Raw genomic sequence first — 24,369 nt, 5'->3', positions numbered from 1 at the left:
TTTCCCTTTTTATAGATGGGCACTATATTTGCCCTTTTCCAGTCTTCTGGAATCTCTCCCGTCTCCCATGACTTTCCAAAGATAATAGCTAGAGGCTCAGATACCTCCTCTATTAGCTCCTTGAGTATTCTAGGATGCATTTCATCAGGCCCAGGTGACTTGCAGGCATCTAACTTTTCTAAGTGATTTTTAACTTGTTCTTTTTTTATTTTATCCGCTAAACCTACCCCCTTCCCATTAGCATTCACTATGTTAGGCATTCCTTCAGACTTCTCGGTGAAGACCGAAACAAAGAAGTCATTAAGCATCTCTGCCATTTCCAAGTTTCCTGTTACTGTTTCTCCCTCTTCACTAAGCAGTGGGCCTACCCTGTCTTTGGTCTTCCTCTTGCTTCTAATGTATTGATAAAAAGTCTTCTTGTTTCCTTTTATTCCCGTAGCTAGTTTGAGCTCATTTTGTGCCTTTGCCTTTCTAATCTTGCCCCTGCATTCCTGTGTTGTTTGCCTATATTCATCCTTTGTAATCTGTCCTAGTTTCCATTTTTTATATGACTCCTTTTTATTTTTTAGATCGTGCAAGATCTCGTGGTTAAGCCAAGGTGGTCTTTTGCCACATTTTCTATCTTTCCTAACCAACGGAATAGCTTGCTTTTGGGCCCTTAATAGTGTCCCTTTGAAAAACTGCCAACTCTCCTCAGTTGTTTTTCCCCTCAGTCTTGATTCCCATGGGACCTTACCCATCAGCTCTCTGAGCTTCCCAAAATCTGCCTTCCTGAAATCCATTGTCTCTATTTTGCTGTTCTCCCTTCTACCCTTCCTTAGAATTGCAAATTCTATGATTTCATGATCACTTTCACCCAGGCTGCCTTCTACTTTCACATTCTCAACGAGTTCCTCCCTATTTGTTAAAATCAAGTCTAGAACAGCTTCCCCCCTAGTAGCTTTTTCAACCTTCTGAAATAAAAAGTTGTCTCCAATGCAGTCCAAGAATTTGTTGGATTGTCTGTGCCCCGCTGTGTTATTTTCCCAACATATATCCGGATAGTTGAAGTCCCCCATCACCACCAAATCTTGGGCTTTGGATGATTTTGTTAGTTGCTTGAAAAAAGCCTCATCCACCTCTTCCACCTGGTTAGGTGGCCTGTAGTAGATTCCTAGCATGACATCTCCCTTGTTTTTTGCCCCTTTAAGCCTAACCCAGAGACTCTCAACACTTCCGTCTCCTATGTCCATCTCTACCTCAGTCCAAGTGTGTACATTTTTAATATATAAGGCAACACCTCCTCCCTTTTTCCCCTGTCTATCCTTCCTGAGCAAGCTGTACCCATCCACACCAACATTCCAATCATGTGTATTATCCCACCAAGTTTCAGTGATGCCAACAATGTCATAGTTGTATTTATTTATTAGCACTTCCAGTTCTTCCTGCTTATTCCCCATACTTCTCGCATTTGTATATAGGCATCTAAGATACTGGTTTGATCTTTCCTCCCAGTTTTGTCCTGACTCTCCTTTCTCTCTGCCAATATAGCCCACACTCCCTCTCGTTTCCGACCCATCTCCCCTGTCTCCATGTTCCCCACTTACCTGTGGGCTTTGCTCACCTGTCCCCGTCGAACCTAGTTTAAAGCCCTCCTCACTAGGTTAGCCAGTCTGTGTCCGAACAGGGTCTTTCCTCTCCTCGAAAGGTGAACGCCATCTCTGCCTAGCAGTCCTTCCTCGAATAGCATCCCGTGGTCTAGGAAGCCAAAGCCCTCCTGGCGACACCATCTCGCAGCCAGGCATTCACCTCCATGATGCATCTGTCTCTGCCCGGGCCCCTACCTTTGACAGGAAGAATTGAAGAGAATACCACCTGCGCTCCAAACTCCTTCACCCGTACTCCCAGAGCCCTGTAGTCACTCTTGATCCGCTCAGTGTCACACCGCGCAGTATCATTTGTGCCCACATGGATGAGTAGCATGGGGTAGTAGTCAGAGGGCTGGATAATCCTCGACAATGCCTCCATAACGTCTCGGATACGGGCCCCCGGCAGGCAGCATACCTCCCGAGATGAGATGTCAGGGCGACAGATGGGCGCCTCCGTCCCCCTCAGCAGAGAGTCTCCGACCACCACTACCCTACGTTTCCTATTCGCAGTGGTGGCAGCAGACCCTCTAGCCTTAGGGGTACGAGGCTTCTCCTCCTTTACTGTAGGGAGTGATTCCTTCTTTCCTGTGTCAAGAAGAGCATAACGGTTACCTATAACCACGGCAGGAGGGTTCGGAGCAAGGGTGGAGCACTGCCTGCTGCCAGAAGTAACCAGCTGCCAGTGTCCACCCTGAGCCATCTCCTCCTCCACCAGTGGTGTATCAGCAGTCCTGTGTACTGGGACAGCTACCTCAGCTGTCTCCACTTGGACACTGTCGAGGAATTGCTCATGGATACGGATGCTCCTCAACCTAGCCACCTCCTCCTGTAGCTCTCCCACCTGCTGCCTGAGAGATTCCACCAGCAGGCACCTCTCACATTGGATGGTCCCCCCAGCCTGGATATCAGTAAGTGGAAATTGCAAGTTACAGTCTTTGCAAAACCACACCAGGATCTGGGTAGAGGCATCCATGCTTAGGCACTCTGTCTGGCTACAGGCACAGGTGGAGGAGACAGTAGCAGTGCTGGCACAGGTGTTGCGGGTCTTCCTAACCATCGTAAGCCTCCCTCTGTCAAACTCCTGTCTGCAGCCCCCTGTCAGCTGAAAGGGTTGTTTAAGCGAAAAGTTATGAATGTAGTTGCTTTATAGGTATTAAGGGGAATCAAGAGAAAACAGACGGAACTGGCAAGGGACCCTCGCACCCTTCCTAACTCCCTTGCGAAACTCCCTGTTAGCAGCCCCTGGTCGCAAAGCTCCCTGGTCGCTTGTGCGCTGCTTTATAAAGCCCTGGCCTGTATGAATGCCCCGCCCACTGATAAAGGCTCAGCCACTTACCAGAGACTTCTAGCTTTCAAACCTTCCAACTGCCAGCCACAGCACACGGTCCTTCAAACAACCAAAACAAACAAACAGACTGACAAACACAAGCTCAGCTCACAGCAAGTAACCCTCAAACACAAACAAACACACACTACAGACAGTCACTTACCCCAAAAGGGTGCTGTATTGCTCCTCCTTCACCTGGAGAACTCCCTTGCGAAACTCCCTGTTAGCAGCCCCTGTTCGCAAAGCTGGTACCCACATTTGAAAATTTAGGTACCCACATTTGAAAATTTTGACTTGGAGTCAGTTTCACACAGCAGTAAGCACAGAAGACAGATGCTAGCCAACTCTCCCGCATGCTCTCTTTCACCAAACACCTTCTTTCCACACACTTCTAAAGTGCAGGTGCTCACTTTCTGTGACAGCAACAACTGTAGGAAAATGTGTAATTTCCCTCTCCTCTCTTCCTTCATTTAACTTTTCCCCAACCCATGCACCAACGCTTTTCACCTACATTCTGTAGAAGGCCTTTCTTAACTCTGAATTTCCTTGCCCCTTGGGATTCAGTGAGAAAGCCTGCTATATTACAATTCTTTTAATGATTTCAAATCTTACTTGCAGACCAGCTGAGGCAAATTCTGTCCACAGTTACACCCATGCAATCCCTCTTAAGTTCAATGGTGTTTCATGGATGAACCTGAGGGCAGAAGTTGGTTCAAAGTGTTGACCAAGTTTCAGTTTTTGACTGCAGGAGAGGCTGCATGTTCTAGTGGTTACCACACAGTTCTGGGAGTCAGGAAACTGGGTTCTCTAATTCAGGATCTAATACAGATTCAGCATGAGAGCTGTTAACTCTTTGTCCCTCTGTGCCTTCATTTCCTCTCTGTAAGATGGCTATAAGAATAATTATCATCCTGACCAGACAAGGTAGGGCCAGATTAACCACGAGGCACAGTAAACCTGTCTCAAGAGTGTCCAGCACAGGGGCCATATGAGGACATGTCATCAGATGCAGCTGAAGGAGACTTTTGTGGAGCACGAGGCAGTCTGTTCCCCAAACACAGCTCAAGTGAGGATGGGGTCCCTGAGTCTGCTGCCCCTCCTCTTCCTCAGGCAGCCCAGGGGAACCACCCTTTCCTCTCACAGCTACTGCTGTCCCTGACACCCCTAACCTCTGAATTTCATGTAAAGGGACACTTCCAGGAAAGACCCACCTCCCCCAACACTCACCCACCCAGTAGAGGGCTCTGAGTGCCCTTCCCTGCACAGAACCTCCTGGGATGCTAGGATGGACCCCTACACACATCAGCTAAGGCTTTCCAACCCCTGGATGAATTCCAGATTGCCTGAAACAGGGAACAGAGCAAGGGTGTGATGAATCCACTGAACAGTAATAAGCCAGTGGAGAGTGGTGTGATGAATCTGCCACTGCTCCTCCTGTTCAGGGGGGGTATAGGTTGCCATCGGGGGAAATTTGGAGGCAGGGCAGGGTGTCTGATTACCATAAGAGGTGAGTGATGGTTGCAGGCAGCTGGCAGGGTGCTATGTTGGACACACCAGATGCTTGAAGCTGTAGCAGTTGAGGCACCCGGTAACAAGGTTGGTTGCCTCCTGACCACCTGCTCTTAACCAGGGGTTCCCCTTCTTCAGGGCTCTTTAAACTCCAGTCTCTCTCATTCAATCACAGCTCTTCTTGAGATCTGTTTTTTTAATTAAATTAAGCAAATTCCAAAAAACAAATAAGAGTCTTCCACCCAGCCTTAAACTGAGCACCACCCTTCTCCCCTGAGTTACTGTCTGTTCGTGCTCTCTGAGCAACTAGAGAAGATGCAAGGCCTGGCCTTCTTGGCCTTCTCAGCCTTCTCCTAAAGGAAAATCAAGACTTTTACCTGGGTCTTCTTACCCAGTCCCAACTTCCTTCCTCAGGACTTTGAGTTCCTCAGAAGCAAGGTGATATATACTTATTAACAATAATGTCTTATACTGTATATGTTTTTTCTTAGAAAGAGCAATACAAATCAGAAAACATTTATTTTTTCAAACAAAAACAGCTATAACAATAGTTTATAAATAAATCATGATGATGATATCTTATTCAAAAGATTTTTATTTATAAAGAACATTTTCTTGGGCTGAAATATACGATACATGATAGTCCTGAATATATGTCTAGTTATAAATTCCTGAAAAAGAGGATTTTTCTGGGAGACCCTTAACCACAATGCCATAATACATTAGGATATGTGAAATTCATGTACATATATCTGAGAAGATCAAGAAATTGGATTACATGTCATTTAGGATTCTGTTGAGGAGCTAACAGGAGAGAAAGCATTACAGTAGAAGTCATTGTCAAATAATGGCGTCAGAGCCTGATTCTTGATTTACCAAGAGAAAAGTTATTTTGTATGCAGCACTTTAAATATTTTGGCCTTATTTCTTCTGGTCCATGAAATAACCTACTTACTGTATAAGGGCTCTTATATGTACAATGTCTGGGGTAGTTTGGACAAAATGATGAAATTTGGTTGAAAACATGACAGGTAAATTAAGTAAACAGCAATTCCACAATGATTCATGAATGAAAAGAACCTATAGTTGTTTTCCCTTCCATGACAGATGTTACTTACATTGACATATTGTATCATTCAACAAAGATCACTAGGAAGATATAGGATTATTAGATTAATGTATAAATAGGTATCTTTACATTCAGATTGTTGATTTTCTTTTCATAGATTGACAAGGAGACAAAAAAGGGAAAATGGGTCCATAAATCCAAAGGGAGGAGGAGGAAGACCTTACGGGTGGAATCCAATAAAGTTTCCTGTTACAGTGTTCTGAGGAGTTTATCAGTGTAACTGATCTATTTTTAAAAAGAGAATTGAGGCAAAAAAATTAGAGAGCTTTCTGCCCCATTCCCAGGCCAAACTCTCCTGTCATCTAATACCTCAGTCTGGTTAGGTTCTTGTACTGTGATGTCTGTGTGCTAACATTTAATAAAAGGAAAACAATGTGATCTCGCTCTCTGTTCTTCCCTCATTCTGTAGGGTTGTTGATATATTTTAAATATGTGCTTTTGGTGTTATTGAGAGAAAACTAGATTGAAGAACTGAATTTTTACATTTAGCTCTGAATATTCTGAAATTTACAGTCATTTAAAGATTTTCAGGGAGTGAGTTTCTGAGCTGTCTGTGTGCAGTCACTGAGAAAACTTTGGCTTTAGCAAACACAGTTTCACTTTTGAGTTTGACAGTTCTTTTGTTTCAGTGGAATGCAGCAGTCACAGGAGATCAGAACTCACAGAGTGAGGCAGTCCCTCAGGTACCTTGGGCTAATCACATGGAGGACTTTTAAAATAAGGTCCAGACCTTAAATTTGAATCAGCGGACTCAATGAAGAGAGCATGACTGGCTGGCAGTGTTGCTGAGCAAGCAGGCTGCTGGAATGAACCACCTGGATCTGTTTTAAGTTTCACAGTTTAATTCCGAGGCAGAATCCTTCACAATAGTGAAGCCTAGAGATTGCAAATGTGTGGATCACCAAGGCCAAGTCCAAATCTGTATGATGTGTCTCAGTCCCCTGTCCAGCCATAGCTCCATGCCTAACCATTGGCACTGCATCCAGTATGAAAGTATCAGAGGCTGTCATTAGAGAGCCGCCTTAGGATGTCTCACAAGATTTTACTACAGAACTTCAATATTGGTGATTGGTGTGGGTTGTGCTAATTTGGTTTCATATGCAGTACCTCTTGGTATCAGTTTAAAGGGTTGATGCTAGATAGCCTTTAATGACACTGGTGTGCTCTGATGCTGAAGAAGAAAAATAATTGCCCTTGTGTCATTTTGCTGTAGAAGACATTAGAAGGTTTTTTTTTTTTAACATTTCAGTAAAAGTTTCAAAACTACTCAGAGAAGCTACACTGAAACTAGCCAACACTTCTATCCATTTATCAGATCACGTGTAGCTCTTATTTCAAGACAAGTAAAGCAACAATAAATAGAAATAAGTAAAAGAAAGTTACTTTGTGTCTGCCAGAGTATTTAATTAAACAAAAAATTAACAAAACTAACAACTTTGGGGCCATATCTTGCCATCAATCTGCACAAGAGCTCCCACTGACATCATTATACAACTTGAGAATTATCTTTGGTGTATATCAATATTTAAACAGTTCCAGAACTTCGTATTTTTGAAAGTCTCCACTGCTTTCACATCAACTGCCATCAGGGGTCTGCTTTTTTGGGGCTTTTGACACTGTGCACAGCAGCCTCCAATTGGCTATGAAAACTACGGATGGAGATTAGGACTCATAGCAGAAAAGTAACTACAGACATATTGTGTGTGAATAACGCTGTGGGCATTCATCCATGTACAGCAATAAATGGAATGTGTTGGTCTGAAAAGGTATGAATGTGAAATAATATTATTGAAGGTACGTGTGGATTTGGTATAACTGAAGTGAAGGAGTAGTTCATGTGTATGTTTCCATGTGGGTGGAAATGGTTGAAGGAAAACAGGTTGGCAGCAGATATTTTAATTAATTTATTTTGTTTACTATTGCTGTCATAATGTAATCTATGGACACTGCAAATTATTACAAAGAGTTAGTGTTAAGAGAACAGCTATACAAAACAGAGAAAAGCAGAGACTGCCTCTTTAGAGAACATAATAAAATGAACAACATATCAATAAATATCTATGTTATTAATGAATATACTCTGTGATTGTGAATATAATTAAGATGGATCTTAAGAGACAATATGACCTCTAGACAATAGGAAAGACAACAGGAAAATATTTCTTCTGATGAGTTTCACAAACTCTGACATGTACTATTGCTCCATCGGATAGTTCTTTCTTTCTTTTACCTTCTTTCCAGTGTAGGTGAAAATCTGAATACATGATTTGGGAGGTTCCATGATGCATTTTGTACAATGTTTAAAGTAGATGGAAACAGGAGGGGGAGCTCTCATCACACCAGCCAAATAAGTGAGGGACCTGGTGGGGAGTTCTACTTACCCAAGCTAGGAAGAGAAGGGGGAGCAACTCTCTCCCTTTACCTCCCGCCCCCTGCCTTCCTTCCTTTAACCCCTGATTTTATACTGGGTTTTCTATGTCAAGTGATAATGAAGTTGCTATGGTAATTATCATGAGTTTCCCAATCTTATAGTAATGCCCAAACAAAATCCCACATAATTTGCTAGCATCCCCGTACACTCTGTCACTGATGACTTACCTGATACAGCTGCCCTTTCATGCATTCTTTTTTAAAAAAAACAATATGTTGTTTTTCCACGTTTAAACAGGAGAATCTGCTTTTCCATTTATTTCCTTCAAAGAGAAATTACCTAAGTTACACTGATAGGAAAATGTCTCTTAAATTGCCTCTAAATTGAAGTAGGACAACATATTTAGTTACGTTGAAGTGTGGCTTTTAATGTAGGTATTTTAAAATTATGTAGGGGCACCTAGAGTGCATGGATACATGCCCTTAAAAAATATGTGACTCTCAATAAATACAAACAGAAAAAAATGTAAATTAAACACTTGGGGGGAATTTTTTTAAACAACCCATTTGCACGTTCCCTTTGTATAGACAAATTTTGTCTTTTGCAAGTGCAAATGATTGTGCCTGTAAAACTGTGAGGAAAAATTTAAGGCCAGATCCTCTTCCCACTGAAGTCAATAAAAGTTTTACTAGTGACCTCAGTAGGTGCAGGACTGAGCCTTAACAGGCTGATTAATGCCCCTCTGAAATTCTGGGCGAAGCCCCTAGCCCCACATAAGTCAACGGCAAAACTGCCATTGATTTCAGTAGGGTCAGGATTTCACCCTTAGTCCGTAAGTACTTTTTAAAATTATAGGAACTAATCAGGCAAACACTTACACATGTGCATAACTTTACATGCATGAGCAGTCCCACTGAACTCAAGCAACTAAAGTTAACTAAAGCGTGCCATCATTTATAGGGTGTTAAAATGCAGAGTATCAAACAAACACTGCTTAGCCATTAGAATGATGAGGATTCCTTTCAAATCATGGAGTTATTTTCACACTAGAGATATGTGCTGTCACCGTTCAGTAAATATATGTTATTAGTTATGGCCTCTCTAAGGCAAACAGCAGATTTATTTTCATATACTTTTTGGAGATGTTCAGTCCTATTCCATTGTAAGATTAACAAAAGAGGAGCCACTTTCACAATTTCTGATGTTCTAACTCTTCATAGTAAGTGGATGAGCCACCATTAAAACATGAAATTATCTCTTTTTCTTGGCTTCTGTCTCTCAAATGACAAGAAGAACAATTCATACTCAGCTTAGTTCCAAAACTTACTTCAGTAGTTGAAAATTTATGATAAATCACACGTGTAATTTGAACATTTTAAATACAGGAATATTTGAACCTGAACTTTTCCTAGGCAAACAAGAATTGACATCATGCCCTATGTCATCACAGGAAATATAATATTCCAATAATAAACACTGGAATGAAAACACCGGTTTTCAATGAGGTATGACTTCTCACAGATGCCAAGAGGCGAACCATGGTCACTGCAAAAGAGAAATAGAAGCAGCACTTTTGTATCTATCTAAAGTCAATAGTAGATATACAGACAAACAGTACATATTCTGGGATGATCAGGATGTTAAAGATTTATTGGCAACTGTTGAAAAGCAGGACTTCTGAGGATCAGAACTCAGACTCAGCAGCACTAGATTCAAAATGATGCCTGATTTATAGCCAAATCCTGCAGTCCTTAGAAAGGAAAACTGACATAGTCAAAATTCCCACTGAAGGAATATGCAAGGAATGCCAAATTTGGCCCTGAGAGACGATCAATCATATTTGTCCACTCACAAATTTAACTGGCTTGGTCCTAAAAGGCAATTAGTCATATCTGTCCACTTACCTGATTTAATGGCTTGAGGCCATTTGCATTGTTTTGGCCTGTTGTTGCACTCTGCAAAATTCCTGTTGCTTTGAATGGAAGTTTTGCCTGTGTTAGGAGTGCAGGATTGTCAGATTATTTATCTGCTTTGATTATTAGAAAAACAATACCTGGTTGCCATAATTATAGAAAATGTTCAGAAGAAAATATTATTATTAAGCTAGAAACACATATTAAAAGATATAATAATACTTAAGCATATGTCATAGTGTATTTCATGTAACATTCTAAAACTAGCGCTTTTGGTACATGTTTTTTTTAGAAGTTTCTTTTAACTTCTTTAAACCAACATTTCCACATATTTTTCATTAAAACTGCCTTGTCAGCTCATAGTAGAAACTGGTACTTTTCTCTAATACCCTGATGAAAAAGGTAAAGTGAATTCATGTATGTCCATATAACTGAACGGGTGGCAATTCAAATCACAATTGTTTTCTGAGGGAGACAATGTATTAAAGCTAAAGGCTTCAAAAAGTTCAGGTGCTGTACATGAAATTATGTTTGAGCAAATTTTCATCATTATATTTCATTTGTAACCCATGAAACAATACTTCAAAATTTTTCTTTTTGATAGGAGCTCAACAACAGTGATTCAGTTGTAGTGAGTTTTGAACAAGGAGAAAATGAGGGGCATTAATATTTTTCCACTAGAGTAAAAAAGCACCTTTATAACAAAATCACAATGAATTTGAGGTTACATACCAAGTACTGAACATCTCTGCAAATTCACACAAATTATTTTGCAAAAACTCATTAAATTTACAAATATTACAAACAAATCTGAATACTTTTTAGCACTTGTGCACATAAGGCCAGAACCTGCATTCCTTATGCATTTAAAACTCCCACTGAAATGCAGGATAGAGCCCATTCTGTATATACTTTGCTTTTGTGCAGCACTGTATGTACAGTATGTACTGTTGCATCTACACTGATGCAAAGAAAGTCTATACAAGAGCCTTTGCAGGTTTCTACTACTTTGCTAAACTGTATGATCAAATCTGTTTCCCTGCTTACTCATTATTCATTTAGGCTGTAATTAAAGTTATCTTTTTGTTGAACAGTTCTGGTGACTGTACAACTACATAGATGTACTCTACAACTTTCCAGCCTGACATATGTTTTGTGTTGACACCTTTTGATGATTACTCCTCAACTAACAAGCCAAACGTATTTTAAATCTCAAATTCTTCATATTTTCAATACTGCAGAGCAAACAAATAAACAACAGTGGCTCTATGTCTCTAACCACTCCACCATCTGAACAGAGTAAGCATGGCTTATTCTAGTCACCAAAGGAGAAAGAGTTCTGCTCAACTTTTTATATTCATAAATGTCAGTGATTTAAGCTTAAGAAACAAAAAATGTAAATTAGACATTGTAACATACAAAACGAACTTAGCTTTGACAGGCTAAGCAGAGATTTTTATGGAGAGCCTAGTCATACACATACAGAACATATTTTAGCTTTCAAATATATTTAAAAAAATGTGTAATTTGAAGCTGTACCGCAGTCATAATGAAAAATTCTTTACAATTACAATTTTGACTTATGGAACAATGGACACCCCCATATCATATTGTATCAGGTAATTACGAACTGCCAAGGAGTAAGAAAGCACAACCCGAGAAGAATCAATTTAACCCCCACAGTGTGTACCGCAATTCAGTACCTCATTTCTCAAGTACCTCCTATCAAACCATTCATTCTCATTTCCTAGGCACAGATAAAAAAGTAAAAAAAACCCCAACCGAGTTAATCAAACCTTTTCATGACAGAGACAGCTTCTCAGAGCACATACCCAGGTTTGGAAGTTGAGGAGGAGGAAGAAGGAAAGGGGGGGGAATCAGATTAAAGTGAATGGCAGCTCGTTCAATGAAATCTTGTAGCCGCTTTCAAACCAGACCAGTGCCATACGTTCACCTAAAAGGGCTGGGGGGCGGACGACTGTTCTGCAGCGGGGCAGTGCTGGGCAGGGCAGGATCGTGGAGCCTGGTTTAGGAACACGATGATTTGCGAGAGACACTTCCTACAGGGGTCGGGTAACAGGCAGCCCAGCTGCGAGGAGGCGTTTCTCCGGCCGGGAAGATGCTGGGGCTGAGAAGCGTGTGTGCTCGCGTGTGCTGCACGGCCTGGCCTCCCGCGCTGTTCTGCCCACGGATTGCGATCGCCCAGCCGGGGCCCAGGCAGGAGCCGGGAGGGGGCACACACAGCATCTGCCTGCCTAGCCAGCCCGACCGCTCCCAGGCCATGTCCAGCCTGACCCCACTGCTGCGCCTCTCTCACCCGGCGGCGGAGGCACGGCTCGGGCTGGCGAGCTGGGGTCTCGGAGGAGCCCTCGCAGCAGCCCCAGCGCGCTGGCCCCGGCGGGGGAGGATGGGCTGGGACAGAGCGCGCCCCCTGCCCCTCCCCTGGCGGGCTGTGTGCGTGCGAGCGCAGGGCGGGCGGGGGTCCGCGTGGGGCGGGGGGATGCTGATGAGCAGGGACGCGAGAGAAGCCCCCAGCGCCTGAGCCGGAGCCGCGGCGGATTCGGTGGCCGTGGAAGCCCCGCCCGCTCCCGGAGCCGGGGGCCGTCCTACCCCCCTCGCCTTCCACCCCCTCGGCTCCAGCCGCTCCGCAGAAGGAGCGGGGCTGGCTGGCGCGCTCGCTCGCTCCCTCTCCCTCTCTCTCTCTCCCAAACACACGCACCAGGCTCTCCCTCGCTCGCCCATGCAGACAGCAGCCGGAGCGGCGGAAGATGGCTGACTCCACAGGGCATCACCCACCCTCCAGCCCGCCTGCATCCCCGACCCTCCCCGCGCCGTTCTCGCCTCCGACACTCCCTCACGCCAGCTTCCACCGCTGAGCCAGCGACCCCCGCCCAGCCCCGCCGCCCTCCCCACTTCTGCTTCCCAGCCCCCCCACGACACCAGCAGCCATTTCATCTCCACCAGCCAGACACAAAAAATGGCAGAAATGGAGAAAGAAGGGAGACCTCCCGAAAATAAAAGAAGCAGGAAGCCGGCTCACCCGGTGAAAAGGGAAATCAACGAGGAGATGAAGGTATGTGCCTGTGAGGGGGAAGGGGGGCGCCTCTGCCCCCCCTCCTCCACCGGGCAGGGCAGTGAAATAAGAAAGGATCTCTTGTCATTTTTTTGGTAGGATGCACTGAATGTGTCTCAACTCCGCCTCCTGGGCTGAAAACAGAGCCGGATTCACAGGCTGCAAAGCCAGCTCATTGACCGCCTTTGATTGCTTGATTTTTTTTTTTAAACTCTCCCTCCTTGGGATTTTAGGCTCCTTGGGTGCATTTTCTATTACAATCCTCGCAGGTTAGCCGGAAAGCTGTGAAGTTAGGGGAGGAGGGAAGGCTTTTTCAACACTGGCTTTCTCTCCTTTTTCAGTAGCCAGCTGCAACCGTGTAATTAAAATGTCAAAGTGAAATGTTATGGTCTGAGCTGCACATCATTTTTGGACTTAGAGACAGGGACTCTCCCCCCCCCCCCTTCCTTGCTCCTCCTATGTTCTACATGCCTCACTTCACAGTTAATCAAAGCAGCATAGGTGCTGTTGAAAGAGAGCTGTCCGAGGGGCTGTTGTTGATAGGAGTCTATTTATTGTTTGGAGTCTATTCCTATCTGATAGGAAACTGTGCCAATCCAGCTGTTTTCCAGAGGTAGCGCTGGAGGCTGTCCCTCCAGCTGTTAGAATAGGAGCGATTGCACAAAAACACATTTCAGGATTTCTTTTAGCATTAAGTCGCAGTTCTAGGTTGGACTTGTCCTATTTTGTGCCTTTATTTTCCATGTCTATTCCCTGACCTGTATTTATTTTATACCTCTGATGTATTTTCCCCATGAGTCATACACAACTAGCACGTATTGCAGGACTTCAGCTGAACTTACTTTTTTAAAATGCAAGTATAAATTAAAACAACTGTTTTCATTGTTATATAATGATAAAACTACCATTATTTAATTTAAATGGGTAATTTATACTAAAATAGAATGTCACTGGAATATTGCTGTGAAAATGTCATTATAGATGTCATTCTATATATAGAGAAACATACCTATTAACAAGACCTTTTATAATATAGCATTGATTTTCACCCAGTATTAAAGGGGAATGCTGGATACAATTCCTCCCCCACCCCCTTCAAACTGCATTACTAATTTGACTAGATATTCTTTACTGGTTAAGGTAGGCATTCTCTTTTCCATATTGTCTGTGTCCTGGAAATGTGGACTAAGCCCTTATTTTGTTCATACCACTAATACTACCTAACTGATAATAAAGAGTTGCCACTGATATCCAGGGCAAACCACTCTAGATTCCACCCCCAGAGAGCGTTATTGTTTCTTTGAGAGATTTGTGACACTTCCTATTTTCAGATGGGACTTTCTAAAGGCTGTGGATAGTAACAGTAATTGCTCCTCATAATCACATAGTTTTGGGAGCTGCACAAATCTATCACATTTTAAAACACCACTTAATGCGATATATATGGAGTGCAGTTTTTAAGTTTCATAGGTTCTAGAATTACAAATTAGTTAATTTTAATCACAACATGTGAAATGTTATCCTGGCTGGATATAAAGGCTGACTGTGCTGGATCCTCTGGGTTTGTTTTGTTTACTTTGGCTGCAGGCACACTCAGTGGTTTGGGAGATAGTTGTTCTTCTACAGTATAACAGATGTTTGTCTGAAATGGTGAGGAAGAAACAAAAACAACATTGTGTGAAGGAGAAAAATTACACAATTTTAAACTATTGCTTTGGTATTAAGGATTGGAATTAACTTTGATGTAGAGTTTCGCTTTTGTAATCATTGTTTTCTGTTTAACGTTACAAACCTCAGGATTTTAACTGTATTAATAATTAAATCACAAGTTATATGTTGATATGATTGGAATTTAGAACAGATTCTTTTTTTTTCTGAGCTGGGGTAAGGTAAATGTTGGCAGTAGCTTTCACAAAGCACAGATCACCTACTAGTGCAAATTATGCTATTGAGCTAGGAGACCACATTTTTAGTAAGAGCAGTTGGTTCTTATAATCGACTAACTATAATCAAAGAAAAGACTTAAGAAGTTTGCATATTTGTGCTGTTTAGAATGTTAAGAATTGTGGGAGGGTTCATTGTCTTTCCTGATATATTTTTGCTTTTAATAAAAATCTGTTCTAGGTTCTTTTTTCATAAACCTGAAGAGTACAGTAACATATATTGGTTACACGGTATAAAATGTGTGCAACAAAATGTCATAGAGAGCACAATGTGCCCTTTTGTAGGTTCATATCTATAATGTTCAAACAGCCTGACTGTTTCCCTTCATCTGAACTGCTTTCATCTGGACCAGTGTAAAATAAGCTCTGGTAAGTAATCACGGCAGAGCAGAAAGAAAGGAATGTATACAGCAATAGACAGCCTAAGCTGTAAAAACTGTAACCTGAGTACCAGCAGCAGATCAGATATCAAGGCTTCAAGGTAGGGGAAATGAAAGAGATGAAGGGGAGGAAAAGACGAGAGAGGGAATGGAAAAGTCAGCTTGGAAGTGAAGGAGTAGTAGGAGGGCCCCCCTCAGGGAAATTTGGCTCAGGGATTAGGGAATTTTATCATGGTGTACAGTGACCTACTCAGGTTTCAGCCCACGTTGGATCAAATTGCTTCCCTTTGCTAGCAGAAAGAAAAAGGACTGGTGTATATGTGATTTTTTTCTTCGGGTAATAAAAAGGCCATTGGTACAAGTGTCTATTTTAAGTTCAGCAAATGCAAGGCACTATGAATGAGCAATAAAATTACCTCATCACAAAGACTTCCTTCATGATTTGCTCTTTGATATAGTCACATATTTACTCAAGAGTGATCACTAAACCCAAACTGCTCCGTTTTCATAGGTTGCATCAGTAATGTTACTTCCAGCTCAGTTTTAATTTGATTGGAAACTCGTGTTGCTTGCTGTTTCATTATGCCAGTTATTAAGTTACATTTTTGTTATCCCTAGCCCAATGTACATGACGGTTGTAACAAATTTAAATTTGATACAACATTGTGTGCAAAAAATACATGACTCTGCATAGTTTCCCTATATTACGTTTCAATTAAAAAATATTCAGATAGAAGTGTTTTGTTTCCCTGTGACCTTCACAGTTTCTCTCTTTTCCCTGATTTATTTTTCTGTCCTTCTTTCTTATATTCTCTTTTCCCCCCTCAGATTATACTTTCTACTTATCTTCAGAGATGGGTGTTCATATGCCAACAAATTGTTATTCTGAAACTAAGTCAGTGTCATTTATCACTTTGGTACTTTTCAGTGATTATTATGAATAATACAACATGTATTCTATTCAGGAATATAATGTAATCAAGGCAATCTGACACTTTAAAAAACTAGTTTAATTGTTACAGCCTAATCAATACATTAGTCTCTAAAGCCTTGGTACAGCTCTATACCTCATTCTTTCCTCCCCTCCCCATATATTCCCTCTACCCAGACTTACTTTCATGTGCTATACTACTGGGGGTAGCAGGAAAACTTAAGAATGTGAAAAAGGTGATTTGAAATATATTTTATTAAATTTGCAAGAATAAATTAATGTGATTGCATCAAGCATATTGTGCTGGAAGCTCTGGTAAACAAACAAGACAATTTATCTACATGTTTAGATTTTTTGTCAATTGCAAAGTTAGCGATTAATTTGTGTTATAATTTCAGAGAGCTGCCTCCATGTGCCCTAGGGGTTTACCATCTATAAATATTCTCAATAAGTAATTTGTACCTAAAAGTGGGCTTCCTTCCTGATGCCTAGAGCTTAAGACATCTGTTATAGTTTAACAGTAAACTCATCAAAAGATTCTTCAATTTAGTGTTCTAATATTCCCCGTATTTAAAAGGACCACTATCAAAATGTAACAGACACTGCAACGCTGACTGCATTTGAAAAGGTTCTAGGGGAAACTCCTCCCTTCTCTCCTGAAAAGCAAAAAATGTGTTTGTAAAAGTAAAATCAGATAGCCTTTATCAATTGTACTATTCCAGGGCACTGTTACTGTACCGTTTTTATGGAAATAGATTTATGAGATATCTACAGAGTGAATTGTATTACCTGCATGAGAGACCTGCACCTATCCTCTTTAATGGAGTAACAGGTCTGTGTATTAACTGTTTATACAAATGAGGTTGATAAATTCCACCTTATAACACTAATAAAGGGGTGGCTGAGTGAGAAAAAAGGAAATTAAAGAAAGGTCAGGAAAATTTACTTATTGACAGCATAATATTCAAAATGGTGGCAATGCAAATGAGCAGAGAAAATGTGGACTGGAAGAAAAGTGATCAAGTTCATGTGGTGAATATACACACATTTTAATTTCCTTTATATACTTGAGGTGAATCCTCAGTGCTGTATATCTGGTGGGTCATTCATGCAAGGAAATGGAATGGAGCCACTCTGCTTCCTCCAAAATCTGAAATAAACATTCAACAGTAAAACCTAGAAGAAAATTAGTCTGACAGACTCATTCTCTTTTGTGTTTCCTGCCTCTGTCTTTGCCAGGCCTCACTCTATGAAGCCAGGACAGTCACTGTGAATAAGGTTCATAGAGAAGGAGAGAAAATAGAGATAAAATTGAAGGAAAAACACCATTTCGTTTTAAAATATAGCCATTAGTAAAAATTTGGGAAAACTGTACTCTGTGAAGTAAGGTCAAACCTTAGGTATGTGATTACAATGAAATGAATCCTGTAAAGGGAATCAATGTTAATGGAGATAAGATTTCTGTTGCCTCATATTGTTAGTCTCATAAAAGAAATCACAGACATTCAGATCCATAAAATCTTCTTCCCACTTCCTATGAATGAGAAGTAAATTCACTTCAAATTACAATCTAACATAATGATACAGTTTTTCGAAGAGGAAGATAGGAGGGTATTTCTGTGTGGTACAAGAATAAAGAAATGATCCCGTTAGAACATGCAGTCAAATCACTGCAGAATTGCAATTTGTGGCTTTGGACTCACAGGGGGCAAAAAAGAAGATATATATATTAGGAGTTGAAGACTTTAGGGTATTGTTATTACATAACCAAGGGCTTCTGGAATACTACAGCATTTTAAGGCCAATTTCTTTGGCAAAGATGAGTCTGTTGCAAATCTTAGTAAATTCCATGGCAGTTAAGCAGATGTGATAGCACACAGCTGCACACCTACATTGTCAGCTAACATAATCCAGGAGATTTCACTTTAGGCATTCTGTGGGATTTAATTGATTCTTTCAATGCACTAGGAAATACAGCTCAAGAGATTATCAACTACTTGGGATAATAGATATATGGAGTAGGCCATGACAAAAAAATGAGCATTGTCTAGTGGTCCGAGTATGGAGGGACATAGAGTCAGGAGTTCTGAGTTCTTACTCTCAGCTCTGTCACTGATTTATTGCATTACCACGGGTATTAATCAGCCACTTTGTACCTCAATTTACCCATATGTGAAATGAATATTATCATGATTCCCTATCTCAGCGGGGTTTTGTGAAGTGTAAGGCCCCAGTCTTGCAATCAAATCTGCTAGCACAGTGATCTGCACCAGTGCAGAACTCCAGTGGGGTTCAATAGGTCTCCACATAGTCTTTGGGGTCCATGCTAATATTGCATAATAGGGACCCAATTGATTAATGAATGACATCCTGGTGTGGAGGACCTGCATGAGGTCCTCTAGACCACTCCAGCCTCCCAGTGGGGCCAGACAGTTGGGCATGCTGGCAGAGCAGCCAAGCAAAGGGCCTCTGCTCCCCATCCCCCTACACCAGAAGGTAGGTCTCTGTCCTGCTTTGACATAGATCACTGTGGAGATTATCAATTGAATGGATTAGGAGCGTGGCCCCTGTATCTATTATATATGGATCCAGTGGCCCTATCACCCTGCACAAATGGGATAGAAGCTCTGTTTCCACTGTTTGGCCCATAGACTGAAGTAGAAACCATTGGTGCATCACCAGAGACTCATCCTGAGTGGAGGATGGATTTTATCTCCACTCCCTCTTACCCACCATACTGCATCGGGATAAAGTCTGATTACACAGCCTTTATTCTGGCACCATAATATTTAGAATATCTCTTTGAGAACCTCAGATGAATGTGCTACAGGAGTGCAAAGCATTATAATTTAAACACTACAGGTCACAGAAAACCACCACAAGATACAGCTATGCATTATGTACTCCGGCCCATATTTTTGTGATTTTCCAGTGCTCAGTGGTTTGAGCATTGGCCTGCTAAACCCAGGGTTGTGAGTTCAATCCTTGAGGGGGCCACCTAGGGATCTGGGGCAAAATTGGTACTTGGTCCTGCTAGTGAAGGCAGGGGGCTGGACTCAATGACCTTTCAAGGTCCCTTCCAGTTCTAGGAGATAGGATATCTCCATTAATTTAAGTTTAATTTATAAGAACAGCCATACTGGGTCAGACCAATGGTCCATGTAGCCCAGTGTCCTGTCTTCTGACAGTAGCCAATGCCAGGTGCTTTAGAGAGAATTAACAGAACAGGCAATCTTTGAGCGATCCATCCCCTGTCATCCACTATCAGCTTCTGGCAATCAAAGGCTAGGGACACCCAGAGCATGGGGTTGCATCTCTAACTATTTTGGCTAATAGCCATTGATGGATCTATCCTCCATGAACTTATCTAGTTCTTTTTTGAACCCTGTTATAGTTTTGGCCTTCCTAACATCTCCTGGCAATGAATTCCACAGGTTGTCTGTGCTTTGTTTGAATACTTCCTTTTGTTTGTTTTAAACCTGCAGCTTAATAGTTTCATTGGGTGATCCCTGGTACTTGTGTTGTGTGAAGAAGTAAATAACACGTCCTTATTCACTTTCTCTACACTAGTCACAATTTTATACACTTCTACCATATCTTCTCTTAGTCATCTCTTTTCCAAGCTGAAAAGTCCCAGTCTTTTAAATCTCTCCTTATTAATGTCTCCCCTTAATCATTTTTGTCGACCTTCCCTGAACCTTTTTCAATTCTAACATATCTTTCATGAGATGGGGTGATCAGAACTGCACTAACACTACACATGATTAAATGGATGTTTTCAGAGAAGTATCCACAATGACTCCAAGATCTTTTTCTTGAGTGGTAACAACTAATTTAGACCCCAGCATTTTGTATGTGTACTTGGGATTATGTTTTCTAAAGTGCATTACATTGCATTGATCAACATTGAATTTCATCTGCCATTTTGTTGCCCAGTCATCCAGAAGTATTCAAAGGTTTGGCACTCACCATAACCCAGATTTTACTATATTGACTTTTCAGTCCTCTGTTGGGCAGGTATTTCTGAGGACACAACTCAGGCTTAATGTGGACAAAACTGAGCTCTTAATTCTTCCCCAAAACCTTCCCTCTTACTCCTTTCTTAGTCACTGTCACCTAGACACCACCGCTTCCTCCTCCCTATCACTCAGGTCTATAAACAAGGTGCCATCTTTGACTCAGCCCTCTTTCTAGACCCACACATCCAACTGTGCCTACGTCTTGCTGCTGCAGGAAAAATAATCTTTGTGGCTCATCACTTTGACCATGTTATCCACCTCATTTTATCCCTCCACTGACTCCCCCTTCTCTATTGCATCAAGCACAAACTACCTGTCTTTATTTTTAAGGCCCATTATGGTCTATTCTCACCTTAACTATCATTTCTTTTATGCTATAGAGACATAAGACCCCCACATTTGCTTCACCATTGATTGTCCATTTGTCAGATTTTCAGAAGAGTACCATCAGGCTGTCCCGCATGATAAGCCCTGTAAAATCCACAAGGTCACTACATTATCCTCCTTTACATTTCTCCTTAATACCCACCCATATCATAATGCCTAGAGAACACTTGACAATGATTAGGCAATTGCTGTGCTGTGACTGCTGATTATTCATAACTCTCTTTTTGTTTCCTCGTGCTTTGTTTGTCACATTCACACCATCTTAAACTTTATTATTATGGTTATTACTTATCTGTATTACTGTAGCCCTTAGAACCACGGACCAGGACCCCATTGTGGTAAGTGCTCTACAAACAGAACACAAAGACATGGTTTGTAAGCTCTTTGGGGAGTCTAAGAAACAACAGATGGATACAAGCAGACAAGGGAGTACAAGGAAACAATGAGACAATATTGGTCAGCATGATCGACAGTAGTATCAGCACACCTGCAGTCTAGTCATTGTCAATTTTTTTTGCAGCCATCATGGAAAAATAGAATCTTAAGAAAAGATTTGAAGGAGGATAATGAGGTGCTTTGTGACTAATTACGGGGATCCCCTTCCAAGAGAGGCAGCATGGAAAAAAGCAAGCAGGTGCTTCCAGACTTTGACTGTAAGCTCTTTGAGGCAGGGACCGCATAGCACAATGGAGCCCTGGTCTTTAGGTGCTACAACAATACTAATATTAAAATATAATAATCAAAATAAATACGATGAATTAATTTTGAGTTGTTTTTAATCAAAGGGACTTTTAAAAATAATATTTTAAAAAGATTTTTCACTCATGTTGCCAATAACATAGGACCAAATCCTACTTCCATTGAAATTAATAGCAAAAGAACAGTTGACTTCACTAGAAATAGGATCAGGTCTTTGGCTTTATTAACATTAATAGAATTTTAAAATCACATTTACTTTTCACCATGTCACTGTTTACTTTTTGCACTTCACTCAGCTTGGATAGTGAAACTAGGCTGGTTCAATTTGTCTAGAGTTACTTAACCTTTGTGACAATGTGGGCCATTACTATCATCTTGGCTGGATCCTAAAGGCTGCAACTAATTTGTATATAGATTTATTTTCATTTTAAAAGTAAAGAATAAATGCCTACAGCCTTTATTTACATATTCCCTGACAAGTGATTAGAAATTACAGTACTCAACGGTTGAGTTCATCAACAAAGCATCCACTGGAGCTACTGAAGTTAATTGAGGTTTAAGTTAGGATCGAGTCTGGCATCTGGATTCTATCCTGTTAGGTTGGTCTTTCAGGGCTGTGTTTCCATAGTTGCAGTGTAGGAAACCAATGGAAGGCTGCATTTGCAAGGCTGTACTTCTGGGCAGGTTCCATGGACCCAATCAGTTCAGAGGCTACATTTTGAGCAAACTTGGTTTATTTAGTTTCACTTTCAGTTTCTAGTCAATTTCATTTTTTGGTTCTGATGCCTTAGCATAATACTGCTGTTTTGGGGATTTCAACATTTCAGGTGAAGTTTAATTTAGAAAAATGTTTATTGTGATTTTATTCAATCTGCTGCTTACCCACCTTCAGGCATTGTACCAGGGTCAGTAATTTATTTCAGTTGAAATGGCTGTAGCATAGTGAGATTGATTGCTGAAAAAAATCTTTGTTTTTTCTGCTGAAATGTTAAATATTTTATGATAGCATGAGACAAACTTTTGTGAATAATATATTCTAAAAACATAAGTGACTTCCAATTCCTGAGCAAAAATCATAAACAATCCTCTTTTTTCCTTATTTTCTTTAAATTACAATAAAATAAAGGTCTGTCATAATTATGTGTATCACTGAGATTTAAATGCATTACATATTATATACTAGATTTGAAAAATGAACATTAGTCTGGAGGAGGTGGAACAAACTTGGCAGTTCATGGTACACTGCAAATAGAATTCAATTTATGCATTCATCTCTTCGTTCCAAATGATTATTGATTACATAAATAAGTAGGCAATTCTTCTCTTTCAGAACTTTGCAGAAAACACTATGAATGAGCTCCTTGGCTGGTATGGTTATGATAAGGTTGAATTGAAAGATGGAGAAGATATTGAATTCAGGAACTACTCTGCAGATGGGGAGAGCCGGCAGCACATTTCTGTTCTCAAAGGTAATGACATTTAATGTTCCTTTGTTCATGCAAAGAAGGATTAACTATCGCAACCTGCCAGAAATGGCTTGCACTGGGATTCATGTTTTTTGCTTATTCTGTGGCTGATTTAAATATACATCTCTGACAGTGCCTTCCAGTAAGCAGAAAGCAATAGAATACAAGTGTACAACATTTAACAACATAGCAGCTAATATGGCCTTACTAATGTATCTCCAACAGTAACATTTTTTGAGCCAATTGAAACTCATGCACCCAAGATTCCAAGGAGCTGCCAACAAGTTTTTTTTTTTTTTTTTAAAGGAAATGTGGAAATGTTTTCTTAGCAGTCTGGGTCTAATGAACCTTCCTTCTGACAAAATTGTTGGGCTGAGGCTTTTGATAAGGTCAGATGTTGAACTAGAATGTGCAGAATGTATGGAAGAGCCATGCGTAGTATTTATAAAGGTTAACTTAATAATGTTTTTTTATTTTAATATATTATTTCCTGAAAGTGCATTAGAAAGGCTTAAGGGGCGGAGCTTGTTTGGGTTCAGCATATCTGGTCCTTCATGTACTGTATATAAATTTGTTCAAAATCTAAACAATGGGATTCAGTCTTTTTGTTCAGCAGTTCAGTTGCTACCTTTTGACTCTTCAGCCACACCAGATGGATAGGGAATTGCAATCACAGTGAAAAGAAGAGCATTTCTTCAGAGTAAAAGAGTAGAAAATTGCTGGATCTTGACTTATCCAACAAGAATTTCTCAAAGCTGAGGTAAAAGAGAGGAAATTACAGAGGCTTTGCACTGTTGAACTGCAACATTCCGCTGCATATATGGCCACCAGTCTCTGGGGTTTCTTTATGGTGGCATGCAGCAGCATTGTATTCAGTGGGGCTTGATATGAATACTGGCAACAAAGAGCCCAATACTGGAGGAGAGGGTGCTAGATAAAAGGTGGAAAAAGTAGAGGTAAGATAAAAGAATTTAATTGTATAGACATTAAATGTTTGCAGCCATTAGTTGTATATGTTATTGATACAGTAATTAGTATTTGTATTCCATTTAAAATATAATATGTGTAAGCCATCTTTAAAATAACTTGTTCCTATGTCCAATGTATTTTATTTTCTTCTTACATTTTAATAAACAAACCTTACATGGGATTCTCTATAGCCACAATCTATGAGGAATCAAATTTGTGGCACAGTTTAAGAATAAGTCTTTATAGTATTTTGCTCACCATGTAAAATAGATAGGATCATATGTATAATTTTAAACACATGACACAAGTCATATGTTTTGTAGTACAAACAAAGATGCTGAATACCTGTGCCAGGTAGAAATCTTTGGCTTACAGAGTCTTTAGGGGAAAAAGTACTTTGCTTTTGTTGTGAAAAGAGGAAGAGCTATTCTAGGATCTTATTAAATCCTGTTCCTTAGTGAGTTAAAGTACAGTAGAGAAATGCCTGTAAATAAGAGTTTGAATGTGGTTTTGTATTAAAGAATTACAATTATAACAAAATTTAGCAAATATTTTTCTAAAATTTCAATTTTTTTGTTATTTTCTTTATCTTCTTTTCCATTATTACTAGTTATTGGAGTGGAAT

General features: G+C 40.7%; 1 protein-coding gene across 3 annotated transcripts in view; it reads left to right on the top strand.

The window, feature by feature from the left end:
• Nucleotides 1-12,547: 12,547 nt before the first annotated feature.
• SOBP (sine oculis binding protein homolog) overlaps nucleotides 12,548-24,369 on the top strand; it is a 134,035-nt gene continuing 122,213 nt past the window's right edge. For 2 of the 3 annotated variants that reach the window (XM_034765932.1, XM_034765931.1), the window contains exons 1-2: nucleotides 12,548-12,950; nucleotides 22,640-22,778. In XM_034765932.1, coding sequence (XP_034621823.1) covers nucleotides 12,855-12,950; nucleotides 22,640-22,778 — 235 coding nt within the window. In that variant the 5' untranslated portion in view covers nucleotides 12,548-12,854. The remainder of the gene's footprint in view (nucleotides 12,951-22,639; nucleotides 22,779-24,369) is intronic. The other variant, XM_034765930.1, reaches the window with a different exon arrangement.

The sequence above is a fragment of the Trachemys scripta genome, chromosome 3, assembly GCF_013100865.1.
Source record: "Trachemys scripta elegans isolate TJP31775 chromosome 3, CAS_Tse_1.0, whole genome shotgun sequence".
NCBI lineage: Eukaryota > Metazoa > Chordata > Testudines > Emydidae > Trachemys > Trachemys scripta.
This window is presented reverse-complemented; position numbering and strand designations above follow the sequence as displayed.